This window comes from Sitophilus oryzae, unplaced genomic scaffold (assembly GCF_002938485.1).
Source record: "Sitophilus oryzae breed Bouriz unplaced genomic scaffold, Soryzae_2.0 scaffold_1067_pilon_pilon, whole genome shotgun sequence".
Lineage (NCBI taxonomy): Eukaryota > Metazoa > Arthropoda > Insecta > Coleoptera > Curculionidae > Sitophilus > Sitophilus oryzae.
Window position 1 is genome coordinate 271910 of NW_022145690.1, and position 21681 is coordinate 293590.

General features: G+C 31.3%; 1 protein-coding gene across 18 annotated transcripts in view; it reads right to left on the bottom strand.

The window, feature by feature from the left end:
* The window catches only part of LOC115879249 (protein tramtrack, beta isoform-like), a 200474-nt gene that overhangs the window by 138375 nt on the left and 40418 nt on the right, over window positions 1-21681 (bottom strand). Inside the window, exons 5-6 of one of the 18 annotated variants that reach the window (XM_030895989.1) lie at window positions 17806-18021; window positions 15945-16257 (exon numbers count right to left, since the gene is read on the bottom strand). The exons of 16 other annotated variants lie outside the window; for them this stretch is intronic. In XM_030895989.1, coding sequence (XP_030751849.1) covers window positions 16149-16257; window positions 17806-18021 — 325 coding nt within the window. In that variant the 3' untranslated portion in view covers window positions 15945-16148. Of the gene's footprint in view, window positions 1-11399; window positions 11476-15944; window positions 16258-17805; window positions 18022-21681 lie in introns of those variants that run through there. One more of the 18 variants, XM_030895996.1, reaches the window with a different exon arrangement.

Here is a 21681-nt window from a genome sequence, read left to right on the forward strand (position 1 = left end):
TTAATTTTCTAAGCATGCAGTGTAATGGAACGAAAATATAAATAAAAAATTAGAAATCAAAATTATTTATATTACTTTTTATTACTTTATATTACTATTTAAAAATAATATTTACGTTTACTGGCATTTACTTTAAAAAATAAATGAAATATTTCTTCGCAAAAAACTACATGTAAGAGAATTAGCATAAACAAAATACAAACATCGTTAACTTTTTTTTAAATTGGCACGTGTAAAACTTTCAATTTAATTTTCTCACCCCATAGTTTGAGTTCGATAACCCCCCATTTACTTAACCACATTACTTAAATATGATTATTAAGTTCAACTAATTTATATTATTAAAACATCTAAAATACAAATAGGTATGTATTTTTAAAATTAATTGTAAGGTAAGTTCATCTCATCTCTCTTAAAAATTGCTATTTCTCAAAATTTCCCATTAAAAAATAGTCCATATAACCATATAAAATTAAATAATTGAGAGATCGGGCTCCGGAAAATCACACAAATTTTCGGAAAAATTTTGACACCTGCACACGCACACAATCGTCAATTAAAAACAAACTACTATTTTGGTATTTTAAATATTTTAATAAACGCAAAAATTGCACAGTATTTATAAAGCAAAGTTATAAAAATTTAGAAGAACTAATAATGCACTGACGCACACAAAAATCAAACGAATACTAAATATCATTTATCAAAAGCATTCGATAGTCGTGGCTAGTCGCACGGCGAGGTTGTCACGTATGCTTTAGTATACAAATGAATGAATGATTTTATTCGAATGAAACCATTCGATAGTTGAAATCATTCATTCAGTAACCATTCGATAGTCTAATTTATTCGATAGTTCCCATCGCTAGTTGTTACTGGAAGAGGTGACCGCTTAAAAAAAAACTTTTTTTTATTTTTAGCGCGTTTAATTTGTGTTGACAAACAAAATTTGCGATCCTGAATGCTGATTACGGGCAACCCATTAATAAATTTCGCGATATCGTCTGGTCTTTATAAGAGATGTTAAGGCATTTAAAATTTGAAATCACGGATGCTATTTACCAGACGGATTTGCGATATCGTATGCTGTTTACGCGGTATCGTTCGGCCTAGAACCGAATCGCGATCACGTCGTTTACAAATATGCGTCCCGGCTGAATACGTATTTTTTCTTTAAATTCATTCATGACCGATTCCCAAGCTACAACTCCCATCATCTATTATTCGGGACTACCCTGTACATTCTCAATCTATTAGTGAAATTTTCATACCAATACCAAGGAGTGCCTTAATTGGGTAAAAAATGATCATGTACTGCCGAAATAATGGGCCTGATGAATAACAATATAGCAATTGCTTTTTCTTGAAAAATCTTAGCAAATGCTTAAAGGCAAATGAATAAAATGTTAAGCAATTACTTGACCTTGTAGTAATTGCTTCAAATCAAAGGAAAAGCTGAAAGCAAAAGGTTTTGCTTAAAAATATTAAGTATTTCCTTAATAAAGTATGAATAAAGCTGGCAATTGCTTTTGCTACACAAGCAATAGCTGGTAAATTTTCAAGCTTGCACTATACCATCCTTACATTTGCTTGAATTAGTTTTGTTGTGACATTTGTCCGATTTCCATCGTAAAATTGCAGAGTTTTTGAATCGTAAAGTAAAACTCTACAAAGTACGCAAGGAATGTGTAGAAGAAGGATATCGATAATTATACCGTTTTAGTCGTGAAAATGTAGAATGGCTTGCAAACTATTTCCTAGAAGAAAGCTTTAAAACACGTGGTGGAGCTTTAAACGTTTTAGACAAAATGAACATTTTTCTTCGTGTCGTGGCGGACCCAAGTTTTCAAAATGCAGTTGGTGAAGAAATTAGTGTTCATCAAACCAGTGTTTCCAAAACATATACATACGTTATGAATAAAATTATAAGTAAGGCAAACATATGGCTAAAATTTCCCAAAAATTGTGCCGAACTTATTGAGGCCATTTAGCCTATTAGGATATTTACATCATATTTCTTTTTTACTTCTCCTTTGATGTTGCTGATTTTTTTCGCTATTTGTTTAGTTGTGAGAGAAATGTCAAATATTTCTTTGTAATAGTTTGCTACAGTCTGAAATGCTTTTTCTTTTTCCTTTTTTATTTCGGGAACTTGGGACTTATTAAAAATTACTTTATTTTCTTTTAATTTCCTAACGAAAATTAACTGCTTGCCTTCTTGATTCTCCTCAGAGTCGGAATATTCACTAGGTACTGTCAGACATATTGCAAATTATATTTTTGTCAACACCTAAAAAATAGACCTAGTAAACACGTTTGTACGGAAAACTGAACGAATAAAGGTTGTCGCCCACTAGACCGCTGCGCGGCGCGGCGCTGGGAAGAGAATTTTTTCCGGCTGCGATGGGACTGCGCCCACTATAGCGCGCTTTTGAAACGCGGCAACGCTATTTAGTTATAGTCGAAGTGTTTTTTACTTACTGTAGTTTAGTTTTTAAAGCAATGAGTTCAAGTACGGACGAAAGCGTATTTTTTGTGCTCTTCTAACAGAGGAAGAGGAAGAGGGGGTGAGGAAAAGTTTGGACTCATACGATTAACAAAAAAAGAAAGAAGTTTGGAGAATTTTACCATCTTTTTCCAGATTTAATAAAAGACAAAATCATTTTTTTCAGTATTACAAAATATAAAGGAAACATTTTACGCACTCCTCAATTGAGGGTTTTAGAAGAAAAAACACCGGGTATATCTACTCATCATATTTTTTCAGAAGAGACAAATTACTAATATTTTTGATAATTCTTATTTATTCTGATGTGTATATTAGTTATGTGGTCAAAAAAACCCTGATCTTTTTTATATATTTAGGTAATTAGAATTTAAAAATTGGAGATTGTCACTTTTGTTAAAAAGTGGAGATTGCCAGTTTTGCCTCTACACCCCTCAATTATATTAAATCTTTGATAGAAAGGCATTTCGTCCATCTGTCTCTAGTGAGGGAAGACTAAAAAAAATATCATATTCCTTTATGAAAATCGATTTGCCTAATTTACCTTTAAAAATACAATTCTGCCATTGATACATATCACTAGTTCCTAGTCAAAAAGCCAACTGAAAAGACTCGAATGCAAAATTATTTCCCTTGTGAGTACGCACACTGCCGAAACGCGGGGAGACGGAAAAAGATTGCCAGAAGTCTTCTGACGGAAATCCGCAGCATCTTCGGCGCTGCGCGCTCTAATGTGCGTTGGTCCATTTAAATACATGGCAAGCAGACAAAAGAAATTTCCACATGGCGTCTAGTGGGCGACAACCTTAAGGATACCGCAACGTAAACAAAATAAAATACCTCTTGACAAGTCGACACAGCAATTGCTTACACTACCCCGGAATGCCTAGCAAATGCTTAATACTTTTATTCTTAGGAATTTTAAGCAATTGCTTGTTCTTAAAGCTTTTGCTTTTTAGACTTTTGTTTTTGCTAATCAGCAATTACTTTTAGGAATTGCTATATTTTTATTCATTAGGCCCAATAAGACTACTGTATGTCTGCCATATAATTATAGTCAACTGCCGTAAGACAATGGCTGCCAAGACCCCTCGATCAATACAATCTTCATGATGTACATATTATTTAATTACTTTTTCCTAAAATTCTCTCGAACATTCATTTTTACTTAAATATAGGGCATAAATACAGGGTGGCGCACCTCATTCGCCTAGGTTGATTATACGAAACGGAAAGATGTAGAAACAAAATATTTTATGAGTATATGTAGGAAGACAATGCGCATAATTTAAAATTATTTTGAAATATACAGGGTGTGTCAGAACTAAGATCTATACCAAAGTTATAATTTTTCTTATGGAACACCCGGTATTTTATTTCATTTTTGGGTTCTTGGGCCCAAAAAAAGATATATATTATAAGGGTTAAATATGTTTAAAATCTTTGGTTTTTGAGATATTGAAAGATATTTAAATTGGCATGCTACAATAGAATAGATTATTAACACCCCGTACATCACTTTTCAGACTGAGTTCTTGTGCTGAGTTTAAAGGTAGATAAATAAACTTTACAAAAAAATGTTATTTCTGGCTTAAATTTATACAGGAGTATCAAAAATTGCTGGTCTATTTTAAATATTTATTTTACATAAAAACTTCGTTATTTCAAATGCAACACTATGTATTTTTTTAAATAAGTCGAAGCAGATTTAAATGCTCTTTCAAACTATATTAGGGTTTCCTATACCTATCTGGCTCAGATTTTGAATAAAAAGCGATTTTTCAATAAAATTGTAATCAAGATGGCTGGTGTCGCCATGGCAATTTTCTCAGAGGCGGACTAAAGGGCGGGGCGGAAGGGGCGGTCCGCCCCTGGCCCCGTCTTTTAGGGGGCCTCCGAATCTTAATAAGTCATTCTTTATTCAACTGGCAAACAAGGCCAATATGTGTTCAGTATAGTTATAAAGCAATTTGTAGGTGGAGTATGCAAACCAGACGTATACGCCAACTATAAACAGTATAAATGGAAGCAGATATTTACTTAATTATCAATTGTCAGGCCCCAGTAATTGTCAATGGCATTTTCTATTTAGGAAATTAAATCAAGGGGTAATTTTCTTTGTTTAAAATATCGTATTATTATTATTTTTTATATATTTTGAGACTGAATTTATTTATTTTAGAGAATTTATTTTTTATTTAGCTTTTAAGTTATTTTTCAATGGTTTCATTATTTATTTTTACTGTATAAACATTTTAAATTACAACCAATGCACAGCATAACTTATATTCTAACTTCATTACTGATGATGAGCAGTGAAGTCTTTAGTATAACTGGGGCCACGGGGGCGAACCTGAGACAGCGAAGGGGCCCCTCAGATCTTGGAGGACTTAAAAAATCGCGATATTTTGTCGCGGTATTTCCCTGGAAGCATTTTGAAGAAAAAAATATTTAACATTTTTGGACGAAAAAAACTACCTGTCAAAAAAATTTGTACAGCCTAAAAGTCAAATTTAGTGATTATCACAGAAAAGACATGTGGCTATCTATTTCAAAAATTAAATTATTCAAATGTCATATAATAATGGCAGTAGCTGTCATGGAATTGAGCGATTAAAAAATTATCATAAATATTTTTTTTCCAAAAAATAGAAACCCACTTTTTATTTCACTAGTGAAAAGGTTTTCCAATTCGTTACGTTTTAACTAGACATGTTCCTATACCAAAAATAAATCGTTTTTAAGTTATTTACGAGGGGTAAACCGCAGAGGAATTATGGTGTACACTATGAAGGAATTCTACAGGAATTCCAAGGAATTACGAGGAATTCCAAGGAATTCCATAGGAGTGCTAGAATTCAATTATTTCCCATCAAGATTTAATGATTCAAAGAATTCAATTTAGAGGAATTGGAGATTAAGAGAGAATTACAAGCAACTTTATAAAGAATTAACAAACATTAGTAGACCATGAATACTAGAATAGGTAGTACTGAATTTAAAGAAAAACGTTTTGCAGGCGATTTTTTACTATCTGTTTTTCGTTTTCGAATCGCTTCCAAAATTTCCTAATATCAAATATCTACAGGTTAGATATTATTTTAATTTAATATTGTACCCTCGATTATATATCTAAAATATATTCCAATAGTACGGCAGAACCACCCCCGAGAGATCTACTTATAACGTTCCCTGATTTCGCCATTTTAAAGAAACCCTCATAAGATTTTTTTTATTCACTCACTTTATACTCAGAAAGTTGTTTTTTCATTTCCTCGGAATAATACCTAGGTATACTATAGGGAAATTAATTCAACTTTGGGTGCACTTCATCAATGATACCATGCGTAATCTTATGGAATTTACTGGTGATCGTATTATGACGTGCAACTGAAGTTTTATTAATTTCCTTTCCTATAGATACAACTAGGTACCTAATATTTTTAAAAAATCCCGAGAAAAATTAATTTTAATAAGTAAGTGCCGACATATTTCCAGTATTTTCACCTCATGATCCCCTATTAATCCTAAAATTTAACTAAAAAACGTAAATCTCGTAATAGTACTTTTTATTGTTAGATCTAGTACTTATAGAGACATTAGACATTTATAAAAATCACCAGAAAATTCATAGCGGAACTGCGAAACCGAGGTGGCAACGCTGGTTCAGACTGAAAGAGTTACCGAGTTCATACCAAGGAATTCCAAGGAAGACCTTGAATGATTGACCTTGACCTTGAAGACCAGGAATTCCAAGGAATTCCGAAGGAATTACGAGGAATTCTGAGGAATTATTTGAGTAAAAGGAATTACGGTGTACACTTTTCCCTCTGCGGTTTACCCCTCGGTTATTTAAGATTTAGTTTAAAAATATTTTTCTTCATTTTATCTAGCTCCCTTTGACATTAAGTGTCAAACAGTCAGACAATTTATTTCCATCTTCCATCTGTCAAAAAATGAATTATTTGAATTTCCTATATTATATCTACTGCTGCTTAAAAGTTTAAAAAGTGTATTTATATAAATATATCTCGTATTTTCGTTCTTTAGTGATATCTAATAGTTGATATTTTAATAATACCGTACGATCGAAAAAAAAACAGCGCAAAGTTAGCTTGGAGATGATGATCGATAATATTGTCATAGGCTACTGGTTAAAATCAAGAAAAATATACGGCGCTTTAAAGCTAAATCTTAAATAACTTAAAAACGATTTATTTTAGGTGCAGGAACATGTATAGTCAAAAAGTACCAAATTTTAAAAACGAAAGTAACGAAAGCCTTTTCACGAGTGAAATAAAAAAAAGTGGATTTCCATTTGGAAAAAAAAAGATTTATGATAATTTTTTAATCTCTCAATTCCATGACAGCTGCGGCCATTATTATATGACATTCGGACAATTTAATTTTTGACATAGATAGCCACATTCATGTCTTCTCTTTATGGTACAGTGGCTGTGGCAATCACTAAATTTGACGTTTAGGCTATATACATATTTTTGACAGGCAGTTTTTTCCCCAAAAATTATAAATATTTTTTTTCTCAAAAACTGTTAACGTTAGGTATAGAGTGTTTAATATCAAAATTCAAAAAAATTTTACAGAGAATTTAAAGTAAGTATGTAAGGGGTCACCCATTTAAAATAAGAAAGTTGCTGTCAACTTCCTGTACTTCCGAAAGTGCCGCCATATTGAAACTATTCGATAGATCTCATTGTGAAACAATGATATGTACAGCTGGTTCCAAAAAAAATGAATACGACTCTTTACACATTTTCTAGAATATTTGGGCAGTGTATATTTATGTGTCAAGTATTTTGACATGTTAAGGTTATTGTGACATTGTATAAAACAACTTTGCTTTTGACAAAGTCGCAAATAAATTTTTCAGAACGTCAGTATGACATGAGTAGAGAAATGGGGGACTGGTATCATAGAATATACTGCCCGAAATAATAAAGATATGTTTTAAATCGTATTCAATTTTATTGGAACCAGCTGTACAAAATCTCGTATTTAGATATTGTAGTTCCCTAGAAACTCCTAACGCAGGCTCAGCCTGGGACACCGTGTATAAATACTTGAATTTTGTCAACCATTATACATACGTCATTCAATTTTTACAAAATGTGCATTAGAAGTATATCATTATCTAAACAGACCGGGGCCACATTTAGCTTCGCCGCCCCGGACCCCCGACAGGCTTAGTCCGCCACTGAATTTTCTAGTGACACATAGTAGCTATTTTCAAAATCGACATTACTTTATGGACTTTATTTAAATTTATAACAGATTATTTTTATTTAATTTACCTACAATAATGTTAATAAGTAAGGATTTATTATTTTATCAAGAAAAATGAAGCAGTATCTGTTGGCGGAAGGAATGGAAAATATGTTACTAGTGATTTTATTTTGTGACGAAAATTGCTTCTTGGCCTCAAGGGTTTATGCTCAAAGATATCCAAATAGCAATTTTCTTGACAAGCGTTCCTTTGAAAAACTACCTTTCCTATTTCGCAGAGCTGATAGTGTGGTGTATGAAAAACCTATTAGGCAGAAACCTGTCTTTGGAAGTGAAGAAAATGAATTTGCCTTAATTGGTTTTTTTTATAGGAAATCCCATATATATCTACAAGTCATTGTAATATAAATCAAAGAACTATTCGTGTATTTTTCTTGATAAAATAATAAATACTTACTTATTAAACTATTGTAGGTAAATTAAATAAAAGTAAACTGTTATAAATTTAAATAAAGTCAATAAACTAATGTCGATTTTGAAAATAGCTACTAACTGTCACTAGCAAATTGCCATGGCGACACCAGCCATCTTGATTGGCATTTTATTGAAAAATCGTTTTTTATTCAAAATCTGAGCCAGATAGGTATAGAAAACCCTAATATAGTTTGAAAGAGCATTTAAATCTGCTTCGACATATTTAAAAAAATACATAGTGTTGCACTTGAAAATGCTACTTTGTTTTATTATAGACGGTATTTTATTATTGTATCGATATTCTTTTTACATTTCTACAACACTTAAATTTCGAAACGCTCTCTATCGAAAATATTGGATCGTACCCTGGTGTGTCGACAAGACGGGAAACGTCAAAATCGTCACCTCGGATTTGGCCGTTGCCAAGGTCACCGTGCCATTTTTGAGAAAATTTTATTTGGCTGGTATTTTTCACAATATGGGAAAAATATTGTGATTTTGTTATCCTATAAATGGTTGAAGGTCCCATATAGATTTTGATTCTTGAGATTTTAATAGATCTATAGTTTTGGTAAGATTTTTTTTGACATTCCATTCGGTAGAAAAAACCTTCACATGCCTTTCTTTTAGATTCCAGTTTTTTGATGAGAAGTGTCCAGCCCTTATTTGAGAAGAAATGTTAAATAATTATTGATTGTGTGCCTTCACAATGAGGTAAATTAATAGGTACCTTCGTAAATTTTTCGAGTTTTTTAAAATGTAAGGTTAACTAATACCGTGCATTTCTTTTTTGGTTTTTCTACGTATTTTTCTCAGCATTATTCCACGTATTTTTCTTCAAGTATTTCTAGACATTTTTCTAGACGTTTTTCTACAGTTTTTCTACACTTGTGTCTAGAAGTTTTTCCACAAGTTTTTCTTCGAGATTTTCAATCACCGAGTTAATCAGTAGCAGCCTGTTCGGTTAGATTTCAGCCCTGCACCCCTCTAAGGAAGAGTTGGATGCTGTGATGTTTTTGTATTATTAAGAAGATCCTTTTTTTAGTATAATTTGATATACAAGGCCAGTATATTTTTTTATAGTAAACCTAACTTTTATCAAAAATAAAATGAAATACCGTTTATTCCGTAAGAAAAAATATAACTTTGGTATGAATGTTAGTTCTGACACACCCTGTACATTTCAAAATAATTTTAAATTATGCACATTACCTCTAGCGATGGGAACTATCGAATGAATTAGACTATCGAATGGTTACTGAATGAATGATTTCAACTATCGAATGGTATCATTCGAATAAAATCATTCATTCATTTGTATACTAAAGCATATGTGACAACCTCGCCGTGCGACTAAATGATTATCGTTAAGCCACGACTATCGAATGCTTTTTATAAATGAAATTTAGTATCGTTTGATTTTTGTCTGCGTCGGTGCATTATTAGTTCTTCCAAATTTTTATAACTTGCCTTCTAAATACTGTGCTATTTTTGCGTTTATTAAAATATTTAAAATACTAAAGTAGTAGTGTTTTTTTTAAATTGACGATTGTGTACGTGTGCAGGTGGTCAAAATTTTTCCGAAAATTTGTGTGATTTTCCGGTCTTTCAATTATTTAATTTTATACGGTATATGGTCTATTTTTTTAATGGGAAATTTTGAGAAGTAACAATTTTTAAGAGAGATGAGGTGAACTTACAATTAATTTTAAAAATACATATGTATTTGTATTTTAGATGTTTTAGATGTGGTAATGTGGTTAAGTAAATGGTTATCGAACTCAAATTTTGGGATGAGAAAATTAAATTGATTGACTAAAGTTTTACACTTGCCAATTTAAAAAAAAAGTTAACGATATTTGTATTTTGTTTATGCTAATTCTCTTACATGTAGATTTTTGCGAAGAAATATTTCATTTATTTTTTAAAGTAAATGCCAGTAAAACCAAATATTATTTTTAAATACTAATACAAAGTAATAAAAAGTAATAAACGTATATAATTTTGATTTCTAATTTTTTATTTATATTTTTCTTTTATTACACTGCATGCTTAGAAAATTAATAAATGTTTATATTTCATGATGTTAAAATTTGTTGTTAATATAACAAATTAGTTCTGTAATTATTATTATTTAATAAACCAACGTTGCCAAAAAATTTAGAGACTATATTATTTTTAAATAGGTAATAGATCTAATATAAATAATTTTGACTTCTAATTTGTTGTTTATATTTTGCTACTACTTAAAAAAATGTTTATATTAAATGATTTTCAATTTTGGTGTTAATAGGTATAACAAATTATTACTGTTATTATTATTTATTAAACCAGTTTTGCCTAAAAACATTAAAAATCATTTTCCTACATCCAAAATAAAAAGTATTATTGCAGTGTAACAACAGAATATTAATAAAAAAATGCAAAATATAGTCATACTATCCCTAACTAACATAATGCCAAAGAATAATATTCTTTGCTAATACCAACTAATACGAATATACGGCAACAGCGCCGTTCATAATGTATTTTCTGTGTAAATACTAGCACCTCAATAAAAAAAAATAATGTGTCCTTATCTTTATCTGACTCAAAATCAAAGATGCCGGCTTTTTTCATACCATTGCCACCGACCGCTGTCGGGTTTCTAAGAAAGAAACCTACGTCGCCGGGCGACAACTAAAATCCAGTTTATATTTTATTATAATCGATCCTGACGAATAAATGAATTTTACAAATGAATGAATTTTATAAATGAATGGTTTTTGCTGCCGAATTAATATATTTTAAGGCAGATGACGCATCTATTCGATATTTTTATTCGAATAGTTTTCGACGAATGTTTTCTTACTAGCTATCGAATTATTCGAATGAATTGCAACTATCGAATGTTTCGATAGTATTCATTCGATAGTTCCCACTACTAATTACCTCTCTACATATGCCCATAAAAAATTTTGTTTCTACATCTTTCCGTTTTCATATAATCAACCGAGGCGAATGAGGTGCGCCACCCTGTATATCTACATTCAAAAAAGTTTCATTAAAGAATTAAAAAAAATGAGCATAAAATAACAGTTAAAACAGAATCACCTATAAGATTTCAGATTTCCATGAAGTTCCAAAAATTTTGAAATTCAAAAAAACATCAATTAAAAAAAATATATTAGCTTACATTTTTTGTTTTTTGTTACCACTGTATATTCCGTAAGTATAACCTCCGTAATACGTAGAATTTCTTGATCCAGAACCTAAAATAATACACTGGTTAAAAATGACACCTCACCTTAGATCATTTACCATATTTTCATTATGCTAGATGCTAGATGGCATATAGGTAGTATAAAGGTACATTCAGGCTGAGAGCGTCGAGCGTCGCTACGCAAACCCTAAACGAACAGTTGAGGGTGGTATTTTTGATCTGCGGACAAAACTGCAGGAAATTTGGGATAATTTTTCTCCTCAAATGTGCCAATCTTTGTTAAATACAATGCCATTAAGAGTTCAGGCAGTTGTTAAGGCGAAAGGTGATGTAACTCCGTATTAAACAAATTTCTTGTTGTGCTGTCCCAATATATAGTTGCAAATTTGGCTTGATTTTGGCAAAATAAGGTATTATCAAAAGTGATTTAATTGCAAAGTTATAAAAATATAGTAAAATTGTCTAGATCATATTGTAATGTTTGAATTTAGAATAAATAAAATGAATTGAGTCGTTTTAACAAATTACTATTTTTATTGCAAAAAGAGACCTTGTCCCAACATATAGTTGTTAGGGCTCGTATTGAATCTTGTTACCTAGTAAATTAAATAGATAGGGTGAGCCAACGATAAAGTTCATTATTTGATTTGTTTTGAGAATTATTAAAGTGTTTTAGAATTATTAAAAAAAAATTAAAAAACTGTAGAGAAGGTTAATATACATTTTAAAATTATTATAGACAGGGTGGTTCAAAATAGTGTTACATGTTCAAAATAGTGTTACATGGTTCAAAATAGTTATAGCATGCTTTTTAAATGTAATACACTATTTTTTTTTATTTTTAGATTCTGCGTAAAATTTTATAACTTTTTTATGTATAATGCGAGGTATAATGTTAACAGGGGGGCAATATTTGGGCAGTTCAAAATTAGCCTGGGATTTCCTATGTTTCCAACGACAATGCACCACCCGGTAGCATTTTTCCGTTTCCTATACGGCTAGCGCAACCGATTCCGTTTATCGCATAGGAAACGGACACGAGACCTGCAACTCCGTTTACTAAGTGGTTAACGCAACCAATGCAAATGATATTATAATGAGTCATAATATTATTATGACAGGTGGACCTGCATAGGTGTTAAATTTAATAAATATAAATTAATAATGAGGTATTTTTATTCTGGATTCCAAAAAAAGCAACATAATTGAGAGATAAATCTAATAGGTAACTTTTAACGTTTTATATGCTAATATTGGCAAGGCAGTTCGGCAACACAGCTTTAAGACGTGGTTGATATGTCAATCTGATTTTTTTTTAATAAATAGTACTAGAGTGCTGAGTCGGTGGTTGGTTCCTTGTGAAACATCGTTGAAATATTAGAATTTTAATTAAACACGGTTTTAGATGTATCAAAAAAAATAAAAAGAGTAACTTAGTTAGACATTTTTAAGAGTCCTTTAAAAACTAACCGTCTGACTACATTTTAAGGATATATAATATATTTGCTATGGTGGTGGATTTAAGGAGTTTACAATAGAGGTAATAAAAAATGTGTTTAGAAATCCTTGTTGGTCGTTTACATTATTGTCGTTTTTAGCTGATTTTAATATTTCTAACTATTCTGGGTAATTTAAGCATCTGCTTTTGATTTCTCTATCTAATAACTTAATTGAGTTTTCATTAACTGTGTGACTATTTAATATGAGTTGCTAGACCGGAACTTCGCTGGAGATTATTAATAGATTTTATATGTTCTTTAATCCTTATATCTAAATTTCTACCTGTTTGACCTATACGTACATGGCATTACAATTATCGCAATCCACCCTATATAAATCAATGAATGGAATTATTATAATTTTCATTGTTGGAATAATATTTTTGTAACTTTATTTATTTGATTAATTGTCAAATTAAATTGTTTAAATCTTAATGCTTAGAGTTTTGTTATAGTGTAGTGGTTACAAGTAATATTGAGTATCCCATTTTCTGTGTCCTAAGTAACTACAAATAGAGCATGCCTAGAACGTTCATTGCAAGCGCATCTTTGCATGAGTTGCGATGACCAATTAATAAACGGAGTTGCAGGTATCGCGTCCATTTCCTATGCGATTAACGCAATCGGTTGCGCTAGCCGTATAGGAAACGGAAAAATGCCACCCGGTATGTACATATATGATCCGTAGCGTCTGTGAAACGAAGTGTTAGTACTTGAGAGTTCAAATTATCCAGCTTTTTTGTAGATATGATATCTTCATAGTATTTGAAACAAAAATAAAACATTACTATGAAATTTAAAAACTTTATTGACAAAAAATACAAGTTGATAAATTATGAACCTAACATTAATTTAAAAATTCCACATTATAAATAATTATTTATTCAAGCGTAAAAATAAAATTTTCAGGTTAAAAAAACACGCCAATTTTATAAGATAAGCCCGATAGGTATCGACCCGACAGAATTATCATTGGTTGTTAGGTTAGGTTATTTCAAAATCTACTTGACGCTCTTTTTTTCGAAAGTCATTTTGTCAACTGTAAAGAACTATAGCATTATAAAACTGCTTTTGAATAAATGTTTAAAAAAAATATCTTAGGTAAAAAACCTGTTAATATATTTCATTTCTTAAATTATAATAAAAATGCGTTAAAAATAGGTTACAGGAAATAAAGCCAAACCTGATCTACCGATTTTTGTACAATTTCTTAACTACATAATTTTTTAAACACAAAAATAATCAAACAATGTGTCTTTATTTTTATCCGAATTATACTAAAGGATAATTTTACCCGACACCATATCTCAATTTAATAATCAAATTAATTTAATATAATGTATTTCAGGTATTTTTTACTGTACAAAGAACCACAAAATTTGAACAACAATAGCCAAAAATATGATGTTAATCAAAATTAATAAAGACCTATCAAACAAAGAAAACGAAACTTTAGAAAAAATTCAACCGTGTTTTCATATTTTCTTTATTTTTCCAAAACGGTTTTGAAATTTGGAAAAGATAACAAGGATTAACCATTTTAGACCAAGCAAAAATTTTTATAAAGAATACAGTATTCTCAACTTGTTAATACGAAAGAAGTTGTTCCTCTTGTACAGTACGTCTGTCCGTTCTGTAGCTACGGGGTATCCGTGAGAGGGGAAACGATATTCTCTCGATGTTTTTCGTAAAAAATTAGACGACGCGTCCCATCAATAAAAATTCGACAAATTTGCAAGTAGCCAATAAAATGGGTGGGCGGAGCGATTTGCAGTGACGTACTCGTCACGTCGACGTATAAAATATATTGCTGTTTATTTAAGTGTTTTTTGTCCGCATTCCTTTCATAGACACAGATCCAGCAGACGTACTTTATATGTTACAGTAAAAGTTGGAAATCAGTGATTGTTAACAATTACTAGGAAAAGCTCACCATTCACTGATTTGCTGAGGCTACGCCAGTAAAACTTCAACAGCTATTTTTGAAACCAACTATTACTAGTGTATGCTAGCATTCCCTGGACGATAGCAGTGAGTTTGAAAGATTCAGTTAGCGCGGTTGCCACATGTTGTAAAATGTAAGGATAAATAAGGATAAGTTGAATAATAGGCAATAAAAGGATAACATTAAATTGGGCTAAGCGTTTGCAACGTTGACAGACATCTGGCGTAAATTCGCTTTTTTTGTGATTATGTATAATTCTTTTGTTATCGTTGTAAAAAGTGCTGTGCAGGATTTTTCCTATGAAAGAAATTTTCGGTGAAAAATTAAGATAAACTAGGCACTAGCAAGAATATAATAGTGCTTGTTTTTCATTTTTGCAATATAATGAAGTCATAGCAGAAGTTAAGCGTGCAAGAGAAAAAGATATTAAGGAACCTAGTGACTATGAAATTATTAAACGTTTTGATATGCTTAAAGTAGCGGGTTTGAAAAAACGAATAACTGCCGTTGAAGAAAATTCGGCCATACATTTATTTTGTCCACAATGAAGAACTTTATTAAAAAACCTTGTACCAATTAGTAATCTTATGTTTATGAATGGTTTTTTAATTGTTTTGTACGCTTTAAAATGTTTATTATGTTTATCTTTATAATTTTTAGAAGGTGCGATGTTAATATTTAGGTTTAGTGTCGTTATTTTCTATAATTTTTAATAAATACTAATGAAGTAAATTGTAATTTTAAGATACGTGGATCAGCTTGAATATGGAGGTGATCCAATATTCTTAAATTTTTATTTGTTCTAACTTTCACCAACATTCTTCCTCACCACACTCGCCCTGTACAATAGAATAACTTTTACTGGAAACCTTTAATAAATGTTACTTTCACTATAGTGAATGTTAGAAATTACTAGACAAAGTCGACAAATCTCTTTAAAATATCAAATTCACCGGTCCAATGCGTAATTGCTAGCAATTCCTAGTGAATGTTAACAATCACTGAATTTCCGACTTTCACTGTAACATATACAAAGATTTTTAAATAAACTAATTAGTCAGATAAATTGTCTGAAAACAATGCCGCTATTACAAATTTCGAAACAAAATAAGCAGATAAAACAATTTTTCATTAATTCAATGGTAATTCATAACTCAACTCAATATTATATTAAATTTAAAAAAAAGCATGTGGAAATTATTACGTGACAAAAAATTAAGCCTATGAAAAAGTTTAACAAGCTCAAATATTATTGAAATTATTAATGTCTACTCTTTATTATACTGTAGGGATGGATCCAACTCTCATAAAGCCTGTCTTCTGTCTAACTCTGTTAATGGTTCTGACAGCTCTTGAAAAAGGCCAAAGTTGCTCAATTTCGGGGTATCTGAAATAAAATACAAACAAAAAAAAATAGAAAAACAAGTACCGTATGATGTATGGAGAAAAATAACGGTGTTATAGTGGCTTTTGAAATGGCAATCGATGGCAATTTCTAACGAGAGCATATTTATTTTAAAAAAAATATATAAAAAAGTTTTCAAAAACGTCTAAATCTATTTGGTAGAAAATATTTTTGGAAAGAAGATTTGTTTCTTGAATCTTTTATTTTTTTTCTAAATTAAATATTAATTTCTGACAAATTTTGATGTCAACTTTTAATGAATGACATACCGGGTGAGCCTCAAAAGTGGCTCACTTCTATAACTTTTTTATTTTGGAGATGTGGGATGTTAGTATATGACATAAACTACGATTCATTGACGTATTCAATTGTTTTTGGTCTCTTTCTGTTTCACCGGAAAGGACTACAACTTTTGATTTTTAAATGAAACCCTCGGTAATTTTTTACTTTATTCGATAGAAAATGACACTCTGAATAGAACGACATATCATATGTCAACTTTTGACATTTTCACAAGAGGTTTATTCGAAATTGTAACAATTTGACTCGAAATACCAAGTATGTGGTACCAAATTATTCGTAAAAAAAATGCTTTTTTCAAATATGCTAATCAGCCAGCCTTGTTTCATTGGAAAAAATCAAGATATGATTAAAAATACGATTTAGGCATCGTTTAACAGACCTGGACAAGACATGAAGAACATTAGGCGATCAAATCAATTTTTCCAAGGCTCCTTAATTAAAACTTGCTGTTTTTAACACAGCCATGGCACTCTAGATTGAAATTTAAATACGATTTTTAAGTTGACATATGATATGTCATTCTATCTAGATATACCGAGGATGCATTTCAAGATATACCGAGGGTGCTATTTAAAAATCAAAAATTGTAGTTATTTCCGGTGAAACAGGAAGTGGTCAAAAACAATTGAATAAGTCAATCAATCTTAATTTATGTCATATATCAACTAACATACCAAATCTCAAAAATAAATGAAAATTATAAAGGTGAGCCACTTTTGAGACGCACCCGGTATAGGGGTCAGCCCAACAAAAATTAGCATCAAATGTTCCCTTCAAAGACCACTCTGACCGTATTACGACTATTATCCGTATGTTAAACATTCTAAAAATCATTATAAAACCAATGTCTCGCTTTCAATAAAAAGATCAAGAAAGGAGCACATCAACAAAATTATGGAGACCACGATGGAGTTGTTAATATGGCTAACCTAACTTAAATTCCGGTTTATCAGTGAGTGGCATTCTAATTTTATTTGTAAATTGTTAAAATAATAAAGAAAGGTATAATTAATAGCTTAGTTCAATCTCAATGTCAATAAATGTTATTAGATATTAAAATTGTTAAAATATCTTTCAAATAAAATTAAATAAGTTAATATAATAACGTAAGTTTCACAAAAAACGGCATCCAGTTAGCTTGATAAAGACACCTAGATACTGGAGTTCGTTGACAGGTGATCTACTAACTACTAAATATCTTTAAAGAAATATTTAAATGGTTCTTACATTGAGACTACGCTGTTGTAAATGTCGATGGGTTTCCCTGGAATGGTAGCTGCGAATTCCTTCAAAGTTTTGGCGATTTCCGATCTTTTCTCCATGAGAAAATTAGGTGGATGGCTATGCTGAGTGACCATAACAAAGCTATCGATACCCTGGTCCTTCAGCAAATAGCCCTTTCCACGACAACCCGTACTTTTGAAGGTAGAACATCTCAGGTAGCTAAAAGAAAATCCAACAGTTCAATTTCTTACAATACCTCAAAATCCTGAGATATATCAACAACAGAAATATACAAGGCTGATTCTCTTCTAACTGTCATTTTTTTGTATTGTACAATTTGCTCGAAATGACTGTACAGGATGGTATATTAATAGAGCCACAAAACAAATCTCTAGAATGGTGGAGCAATTTACCAGGGTAGAAACAGGCGAAAAAGTTCATAGTAGAACATTCGCCAAAATTAACGGCAGACTGATAAGTAAAGACAGAAAAACAGTCAAAGTTGTAGTGCATCTACTGCCAGGGCACTGTAAGCTAAATAGGCATCTAAAGCTAATGGTATTGACGGACGAAGCCATGTGCAGATTCTGTCAAAAATTCATGTAACAAGGATCAAGGATCAAAAGAAGACCACAGTAGAACTGAAAAGGTCGCAGTACGGAATGGGTTAACATCTGTGGTAACGAACTGGTTACTGATTTCAAATATGGTTAGGATAACCGATACCTAACGCCAAAACGCCTTCTGTTGCCACCAGTCTGGCTTATCTATAGCAGTGTGGCCAGATTGGGTGCTTTTCAGACTTTATTTGCGCCAGAAAAAAAACCCAAAGTGCAAATTGGGCGTTTTTAATTTTCTAGATTGAGCGTTTTTAATTTTCTAAAATTCTAGATACTCTTTATGTCGATGAAGTTCTTTTTTTCCCGACAATATTTTGTCACAATAAAGTGTTGTCATTTTTTTGTAATTTTACGTAATTAAATAATCTATAAGTCAAAATTTGTTTATTTGTTTAACTGAGTTATATACCCGGCTATAGCCCGACTGATTCACCAGATTACACCAAAATAAAGACCGGTAGCTACTACGTATACGAGCAGTCTTAACCATAAAATAATGGATGCAGATATTTTAACCATAGTTATCATGTTATCAACCAATACTATCACTTCTTCTCGCGCCCGACGGGATAGTCGGTTTCGACCAGATAGTCGGTTACTAGTTACGAATAGGTCTTGAATAGTACTACTACTGTAAAAAGGAAATGTAATTAATTGGCGAAGATGGCAGAAAAGTTAGAGTCATAGTTGCATAATTAGTGTGTAAATTGTATATAGAGTAAGAAAATAAAATCGTTGAGTATTTTATCGTGAGTTTAAATTAGTGGACCCATGGAATCCGTAACAATATTAATAATAAAGTGCCGGAGGAAGGTTAAACAATTTGACATTCAATTTGGGATGAACGATACCGTAGTTTTTAAATCACAGTGTTAACTGATATCGTGATTTTTTAATAGTGTTTTTTTTAACAGTTAATCCTAAAATTTGAGGTTTACACCTCCTAGAGGCCAACTTTCGCACCTTAAAAGCGATTTCTCTTGGCCAAATTATCTATTAATACCTATTGTTTTCCATAAATTCTATCATGACCAATGCCCAAGCTACAACTCCCATCATCTATTATTGGACCACTCTGTACATTCTCAATCTATTAGCGTTGACTGAAAAAATAAGAAGATGCGCAACCATTTTCGTGGCACAAAACCTGTCCGAGATGTAGCTGGCGTTGCCGTCAGCCTGTCCGAGAATTCCGAGATTTAGTTTAGCTGTGCGCCGCTGCGCACTGAAAGTCGTTTACAGCCATAGACAAACTAACTACTGTGCCGTAGCAGACCGTAGTTCTGCTTTCAGTCGACATAGCGAGTGGTTGCCGGAGACAGTGTTGCCAGAACTACTGATTAATCCGTAGATTTACGGATTTTAGGTACAGTACGTTAATAATACGGATTTTCTATCATTATACAATTTAATATAATATTATATAATTAAACAAAAACGGCGTCAGAGTTGGCTTGGAAATGAAGGTCGCTGTTATTTCATATGTAAAATCATACGACATATTCAGTATCTATAAAAGAATTTTTATTTTTGTTATTTATTCTATGTTTAACACGAATACATTTTCAATACATAAACGCGGATTTTTCATCCAGAGATATTTTCGTCAAATGTATTACATATATCGTCAGCGAAACGTGATAAGCTGCTAACTTTTTTTATTTTTTTTTTATTTTAAGTAGGTAAATAATACTTTCAATTCATAATTTTTACGTAAAATTTTTAACAAAATATTGATTTTTATTATTCCCCAACAAATATTATTCTTATCTCTTTATCATATTAACGCATGAATATACTTGCTACATGGGTACGTATTTTCTTGTGCCGTTTCTTTTCTCTCCTTTAAAATTATGAATAATGGAGTTAGCAGTTTATCACATTTCAACGACGCGATAACACATTTTAATATGGCAACACTGCCAGATCCGCACATGCCGAATTAGAGACAATAAGTGTTTTATGCGTTGACCGCAGAACGATTGGTGTCTCCACCATACAGCACTTGAGACGTAAGGAGACGTCAAATCAGCCTTTTCACGAATTCGCCTATTAGGTTGCGTATCTTCCCAATTCTTTCAATCAACGCTATTAGTAAAATTTTTATATCAATACCGAGAGGTATCTCACTTGGGCAAAAAATGTACAGGGTTATCATTTTAGTTTGACCCACTTTTAACGCTTATAAAAACTTATAACTTTTTTGTTTGTTAACGCTTTTGTCGATCTTGAAAGAAATTAAGAAGAATGCACAATTTTTGAATTCGGAAAAGGGGGCTATCTAATGCGCTACTAATATACAGGGTGTCCCATTTAAAAAAAAATTATTTTTAGTTTTAAAAATCTGACATGTGACACCTATTGTCATTTTTGACAACACTCGTAAAACTTAGCTGAAACTGCTAAAACATGTTTTTTGAATGAAAGCTTTAACCCAACAAACAAAAAAGTTATAAGCTTTTAAAAGTGGGTTAAACTAAAATGATAATCTCTCCAGAAAAATCTTTTAAGCCACTGCACTGCAAGAAAATCTACACAATAAAATAGTCAACGGTTTCTTGTAGATGTATCTGTTTTAAAAAAGTAAAGTGTTCTCGAATAGTTGAATTTAAATATTTTAAATAGTTTTTTTTTTCTTTATTCTTCGTATTTTTTTGCTCCCGACGACGGAAAGAGATAAACTTTCCGAAACGTTAAGCCTTTTTTTGTTAGGCAAATTTGTATATAATTACTGTAAACATAACTTAAGACAAGCAGTGTCCGTTTAGGTTTAACGCAGAAGTGTTAAACCATACAAAAGACAAAAAATAACTATTTTATTTTGTAGATTTTTGCAGTGCAGTGGCGAAATACCCATAAAGGATTTTTTTGGAGAGATGAATCGGCCACTTAAGTATAAACATTTTTTAAAATGATAATACTGTACCTACATGTACTGCCAAAATAATAAACCTAAAATACCTATGCCTGTCATATAATTATAGTCGACTGCCGAAGACTAATGCCAACAACTGCCAAGAAAACGTACATGTAATTCCAACAGTGAGACACCCCTCGATCAATACAATCTTCATGAGCATTCATTGAACATTCATTTTTACTTAAATATAGGACATAAATATACCTACACTCAAAAAGTTTCATTCTTTTATAAATGAGCATAAAATAACAGTTAAAACAGAATCACCTATGAGATTTCATATTTCCATAAAGTCCCAAAAATTTTGAAATTCAAAAAAAAGAAATTCAATTTAAAAAA